General features: G+C 40.8%; 1 protein-coding gene across 1 annotated transcript; it reads right to left on the reverse strand.

Moving 5' to 3' along the window:
• Positions 1-2,313: 2,313 nt before the first annotated feature.
• On the reverse strand, positions 2,314-6,861 carry LOC104620148 (bone morphogenetic protein 7-like; the record flags this gene model as incomplete). The annotated part of the gene is made up of 4 exons (XM_010286277.1): positions 2,314-2,762; positions 4,432-4,633; positions 5,855-5,971; positions 6,709-6,861. Coding segments are annotated over 4 exons (921 nt in total), but the record flags the coding sequence as incomplete, so codon positions are not given.
• Between the last annotated feature and the right edge of the window lie 56 nt (positions 6,862-6,917).

Consider the following 6,917-nt stretch of genomic DNA (forward strand, 5'->3'; position numbering starts at 1 on the left):
TGCCATGCTGGGTGCATACACAGGCTTGAAATATTCAGATGTACTGAACTCCATGCATGTGCCGTATAGCTCACACACCACCAGTTCAATGTGCGGTCTGCCGGATGGAAATATAGGAGCCCTATCACAGGCTTGTTTCCTTGGCTTGGGGGAATCAAGTCTTTTGTCCCTAACAGGAAGGCGCTTCCTGAAGCTCCACTGCCTGTTCCAGCCTGGACTGAGCACCAAGTCCTTTGCCTTAACTGCTGGCCCAGCAGCAAGACCTGCTCTTGGATCTGTTCTGACATCAGAGGGTCACAGCTCTGCTGATAAAACAGCCTCTTGCAGCCTTCTAGAGAAACTAGACAGGAGAAAACCCTTCTCTCCACACTGACCCATGCATGCCATCCTTTCTTTCTAAATCCTTGTCTGGTCAGGGTCCTCTGCTCCTCCCCTTCCAGGCTGTAGTCCTGGTAAGCGCTGGCCTACGCATATGGAGCACAACCTTCTCGTCCATATACTGTATCTGTGAATAACAGTATTTCTTTTATCCTGGCTTTCTAACTTAGTGAAATTTTAATGAAGGCATCCCAACATATTACAACATAGATGAAAGTAAGGCCTTACACACCAAGAAAATTGAAACCACCTCAGGCATGTTAAGTTCAGGACCTCCACGAGGCAGGCTTTGTTACAAGCACCACATGTGACCAACCTGAAGGGGTTTAATGTCTACGCCTAACTCAGGTGAGAGCTACAGGAAACCGTGAGTTTCACTTCTGGAATAATTACTGGATCCTCCCTGAAAGAAAACACATCTATTCCGCTTATCCATCATGCTCCTTGACCTGGAGTCAGAGGACTTGATACAGTGCTCACTGAAGCCATTGGGAATGTCCTCTCCTCTGGAAAAGTATTTGATTCCTGACTCTAGAAAGGAGATTCAAATACAACACAAAAAAACAGAACAATGTTACATTACATTTATTTGAAAATTAACATTTTATATTACAGATTAAGTTAATATACTCCAAGTGTTTGGGTTTTAAATAAAATAAATTTATTACAGACACCAGTATTTACAGAAAGAAAAAACATTTACATAAATATTTTTTTTTTAATCTCATTGGAGTAAAAAAATTCTCCATGAAGTTTCTACCCATGGGAGATGTCAAGTTCTATTAAGTCAGCCTCCTTCAAGGATTAGTGGAGACAAGAAATCTAACCACGCTTAAGGTACAACTCAATGAGTTGACTGAGGAACTGCAATGGGCTGGTTACCTGCATTAAACTGCAGAAAGACTGAAAGATCTCAAGGGGCCCCTTCCAAGTCTACATGCTATTCTTCAAGGAAGAAGGAAAGGGAATCAGTGAGTATCTTCCATCAAACTTGCCTGAGATACAGGATCAGGCCAGCATCCAGCATGTTCTCACAGAACTCCAAAGCTTAGTGGTCTTCCTTCTTCCTGCTAAGCAAGCTATGGGCATTCTGACCCAAGCTTAGGATCCCGTTGTACAGCCACTGTGTAAATACACAAAAGGCAAACTCTCCTGCCACACAGACTAACAGCCACAGCAGACTGTGGTAGAAGAGAATGATTTTACAAATAAGGGGACTGGCTGACCCACCATCATATAGAGGCACACCCTGAGTCAGAAGTCACATTTACTGATTCCCAGATAAATACTGACCTGTGTGTTCCCTCAGATTGGCTAGCAAGTCCCAGGGGGACTTACAAGGAGGTCTCTACATTTGGTAGAGCTGCATAATGAACAGGGGGAAATGCATTTCCAGGTAATGCATGAGCTGCAGATGGCAGAGGCCTCTGAGATTAGCTCTGGGCAAACACTTATCCTGAAAGCTCTATGTAGGAGCATACATCCCCACTGGATCATGCAGTCAAAACTGAGTAAGGTTGTGTTACAGAGACCTGCACCCTGTCCTGGATTGAGGCAGGATAGCACGCCTGTTACATCACAGGAAATTCTGAGCCTCAAAATACAGAACAAGACCTTAATTTGAATGCTCAACTTAATGTGTTTCAACTCCTTCACATAGCAAGTTCCTGGTTTTAATGGTTTCCTCTGGTATACAGGCACTCAAAGAACTCTCCATGCAGGTCAGCATACCCTTCAGAAGCCCATGGCTCTTTGAAAGCCAGCCTTAAAGACCTTTCCACACAGCCATGGTGAGGGGAGAAGGATCTGAAGCACAGCTGAGTTTCTGGCTCTCATGCAGCCCTGTCAACTGAAATGCCATCTCCCATGGGATCTTCAGTGGCAAATGGGGAACTGAATCCATGTGCACGCCAAATGCAGACAAAAAAAGTCCTGCTAATGACAACCACACCTTGTTGCCACCATGTCTTTATAATTTTTAAGGACCACATTTTCTTTGTCATCAAAGTAGAGAAGATTGAGGGACTTCAATTCATCTGGCACACAGCAGGGCGTGCTGACATCTTGAGATAGTTTAAGTGTATGCACTATGGACTGAACTGTAGCATGGTTTGTTGCATTTAGATTTTCCCCCAAGGGGAAGAGACAGGATCCTCTGCAATAAAATGCATTGTATCCACTTGGGTAAATAATCCATCCTGACCAGCCAATAGCACGAAAGTCAACGTAGAGTTCCCTTCGATGACATGTTGTTACTTGGCTTTTGGCAGAAGGGACTGCAGCAGCTCGAGGTCTCCTGCTCATGCCTGCATTGCTGCTTTCGATGATCTGAGTTTCACGAGGCACACGTGAAGCATCATTTTCGGCAGGGTTCATCTCTGGTTCTGAAAGGAAGTTGTGTGTCAATCTTTCTCAAAGAAATTAATTTCCTAAGTACAGTATTCTGCATGAAAGACTATTCCATAAATCTACATCAAAGTATCCAGAGTAGATTTTTAAAATTACACTTAACTGTGAACGTTCCAGAAGGTCTGTGTATTCAATTGCTATTTCAACCACATTTCAAAAACTGCCGAATCTTATGTTTCACATTGTGGCCTGAAAGGTCCCAACTCAGCAGAAATATAAAGGAAAAGCTCGATGATATACTAAATACATTCTGCAAACTACACAGGCCCTTTTTAGGGCTGAATCTGGTCAGAATGGTATTAATCTTTACGTAGCCATTCCTACCACACATATCACACTGAGCAGTGCTAACAGAGGGTGGAGATCACCGCTTTTTTCTCTCTCCAGTGTTCTCTTCCCAGGAACTCTACTCATACACTTGCAGAACAGAGTGTGTTCCTGTACAGCAATATTTAGAAAAAGTATTTTTCAGTTTTAGATCTGAAAAAATTACCACCAGGTTTATGGAACTCTGCTAGAGAATAAAGTTTACAAATAATAGGTTTACTTTCTTAAAGTATCTTCTGAGAAGCCTCAATAAATGTCCATGCAGACCTCAAGATCATGCACAGAGGCTGAAAACCACTGATATACAGGCTGGTAGAAGAGCAATCTGCGCAGATTCACAAATAACAGGCAGGTCTAGCGAGTTTCTTCATTGAGAAATGGGTATCAATTTCTCAATTGTGGCACAGTATCCCATACAGAGCTTGATGCTCATTAAACTGGGATCTAGGATCTCACTGTAAAAAATTTTCTTTGGAAAACAAAAATAAACAGGCCAGCCTTATTTTTTGTTTTTAGTCAATTTCACCACCTGATTCTTAATATTGACGCAAGTCCTACCTAGTTTCTTTCTAATGTGCAAATGCAATTGTTTAACAGAAAACCCTGCAAACCCAAAACAGAACAACTTTTGCTCCTCCTCCCAGCTTTTGCTCTTTGCATTTATCAGGCTCTAAAATCCAGCCTTAGTCGGTTTTACTGGAAGACCAGTGGGAGAAGTAAGACACTATGTTTTGTAACTTAAGGGATGAGGGCGTTGTCTTTGGTGAAAGCAGCCTTTAGTCACAATGCTAATTAGCCACTGAAGTTAAATAGGTGCTTAAAAAGCAAGCCAAGGACAGAGAGGTTTAAATTGCTTATTTAACAACCTCTTCCACTCTTGAAAACTGTACTTAATAACTCTACTTACAGTTGCTTTACCAGCATTTTCACAAAGTTTTCCAGGTCACCGAGTTTTTCCTAGCCTAAACAATGAACATGCAAACTTCACTACCACAAAAATAGCGTAAATAGTAATTTAAAAGACAAAATAAAACAGCGACTCCCACACCTTTACAAACAAAATAAACCAGATTCCCCTGGCTTTATGAATATTTCCTGCAAACAGTTTTTCTGAGGGAAGAGGCAACTTAAGATGCTGGGTGACCTACTAACAAGAACTATCAAACCAAACTCTGATCAGTGACGAAGCTGAACTTCAAAACTGTTCAACACTGCAAGTAAATACTGAAATTAGGTATATATGAGGCAGCAGAAGGGAACAGAAGATGATCAGGGAGTTCATATTCTAAAAAAGCTGTTGCTGTCATGTGAACTTACTTGTGGAAGAGGGTACAAAGCTGGAAGACCTCCGTTTGTTACTGTTGGTGAAGAGGACAAGGAGAGCATTTCTAGTCTCCTGCAAAGTGCCCTGGCTCTTAGCAAATTTAACCAGGTTGTGCTCAATTTTATTGTTGAATACATGTGTTGTAGTTATCAAAAAGCCATGGTTGGAGCTGCTGTTTCCAACCCACTTGGAAACCTGGTAATGAAAGGGAAATGAAAAGATATTGTTTCAATATTCTTATTGCAGCATTACCATTAAGCAATGTTTATATGAGGAAAAGGGAATAGGCAACAAGCTGTAAGAGTGTAAGAATGTATATTATGACAGAATTGAGGTAACTGTATAGCTGAGACTCAATTGAGTTCAATATTTAAACCCGTAATTCAACGTTTAAAAATACAAAATACCATGTGCACTTCCCAAAGCTACATTTACAGGAAGAAAATTAATTGCAGAGAATTTCCTAGTGAATAGATGAGTCTAGGAGTTAAAATTAACGTTAAAATAAATCCTCTCTGACTTTAGCGAGGAATTTATTTTTCATAGCAATCTTAATAACAGAATAACATGAACTCTCCAGACTTTCCATACCATTAAAACTCATTTAAATCTAACAAACATGGCACTTGAAGAAATTAACTCGCAATCAAGCAAATTTCCTTTATCTAATTGTTATAATTACAGACTAATAGATAAGGCCAGGACATTCTCAAGCAGGGCTATCATGACTAAGATGCAACTCAACCAATCACCCAAGCATGTTGTTCAGCCTGATCCTAAAGCTTAGGCAATGAAAAACACTGTCCGATAGTACAGATTTAAATCCAAGAAACTATGTTTTAAACCACGGTTGGGTTGTTTTTTTTTTTTTTTTTTTTTTTTTGCTATGGGAAGACATATACTGCTATAGTTTAAGGATACCTACAAAACAAATCTTGAAACTAACAAATAAAGAACTCAGAGGAAGGTAAATGAAAAACAATCTAGCCATGATAAAATTCCACAAACACAATGTTAAAGCACACTGCACAACTGCTCTGTAGTAATGTCACCAGAATAAAAGGATAAATTAAAGCCTGCTCTTAGCACACTATCAATGCCGTTTCCTTTGGCAGCCTAAGGACTAACATGTTTTAATCACAGTGACATACTTGGCCTGATGTCCCTCCTATCGACTAGGTTTGGGTTACTCAATTCTCATCATGCCTGTGCTGCTAGCACCATATAAACACTTCTCTTTTAATTCAGACAGCATCAGGTGTACTTTTAAGTGTAGAGAGAAAGCTTCTCCCTCTGCTGCTGTCCTTCAGTTTGAATTGACCCAAAACTCAGTATAAGGGTGATGCTGGAGTTATGAGCTGACTGTCATTTGAAGAGACTTAGAAATAAAATTAAGTCAGAATTCTCTCTGCTTACTGTCTGCGTGACGTTGAATACTTCCCAGCCTTCTGTGTACAGGGACAATAATCTTGATGCAACGAGATGGTTTTTTTGTGGCTTATTTCCACTTTCCAAGAGCTCATATACTTCCACCTTGATGAAAACAACACAACAAAACAATTGTCTTCCAGCAAAACAAGGAAGATGAAGATTATGCATATTTCTGCCCCATCATAGCTGTAAAACTGTACTATCATTCTAAACGAGGCAAAACCCTCAGTTTTTGGACCGTTACAGAAAAACAAGTATCATTACATACATCCACTTCCAGATGTGTTCAGAAGGCAGGGTACTGGACTGTATGATACTATGCAAAAATATCCCGACCGTTTCTTTTCTTTCTGTTTTGACCATCTGATACCACAAAAGTCTTCTGCTCCTCCACATCTTTGTCTTCAGATTTGCAAAAAGTCCAGTCCTGTCTTTTGCCAAGGGAACAGATACACTCATCGTCAGAGTCCTCGCCTGCCCTATTTTCCTATGCCTCCCTGATAACGTTTATTATTTTTAGAGCAGCTCAAGCAGATAAATTTCCATTCCAATTTCAAAAGACCTCAAACCCCAGAAAAGTACGGTACGGTTTGTAATAGCTCCGATACAGGTATCTTTACGGAGAGCTCACTGCCACAGTGCGCAAAGGACAGGGTACTGCCAACGCCAAAACCTCGCGTCTACTTCCTTGCAAGCTTTTCTTTGCAAAGAAAAAGTGAGGATGACAATCAAATAAAAATAAAACAGGTTTATGTGACAAAGTGGTTGCACTCCTCATTTTCAGTATTATTAACAATGAAAGCACAAGCCAGTGTTTAACTGATAATTTCCCCACTTACTTTGCAAAAGTGTTTCACATCGGACCTTCTAGACACATGTGTCCTCTTCAGCTTGAAGACTCTGAACTCGGCTTTCAGCATCTGCTCGCCCTTCTCCATCGCGCTGATGTCGAAGTAGAAGCGGTACTGGTCCACGTGAACTGGAAAAGAGCCCTTTTTAGGAACAACGCAACAGCCCGCAAAAGAAGCCGCACCCCCACCATTTCCAT

Source organism: Phaethon lepturus, unplaced genomic scaffold (genome assembly GCF_000687285.1).
Source record: "Phaethon lepturus isolate BGI_N335 unplaced genomic scaffold, ASM68728v1 scaffold5564, whole genome shotgun sequence".
Lineage (NCBI taxonomy): Eukaryota > Metazoa > Chordata > Aves > Phaethontiformes > Phaethontidae > Phaethon > Phaethon lepturus.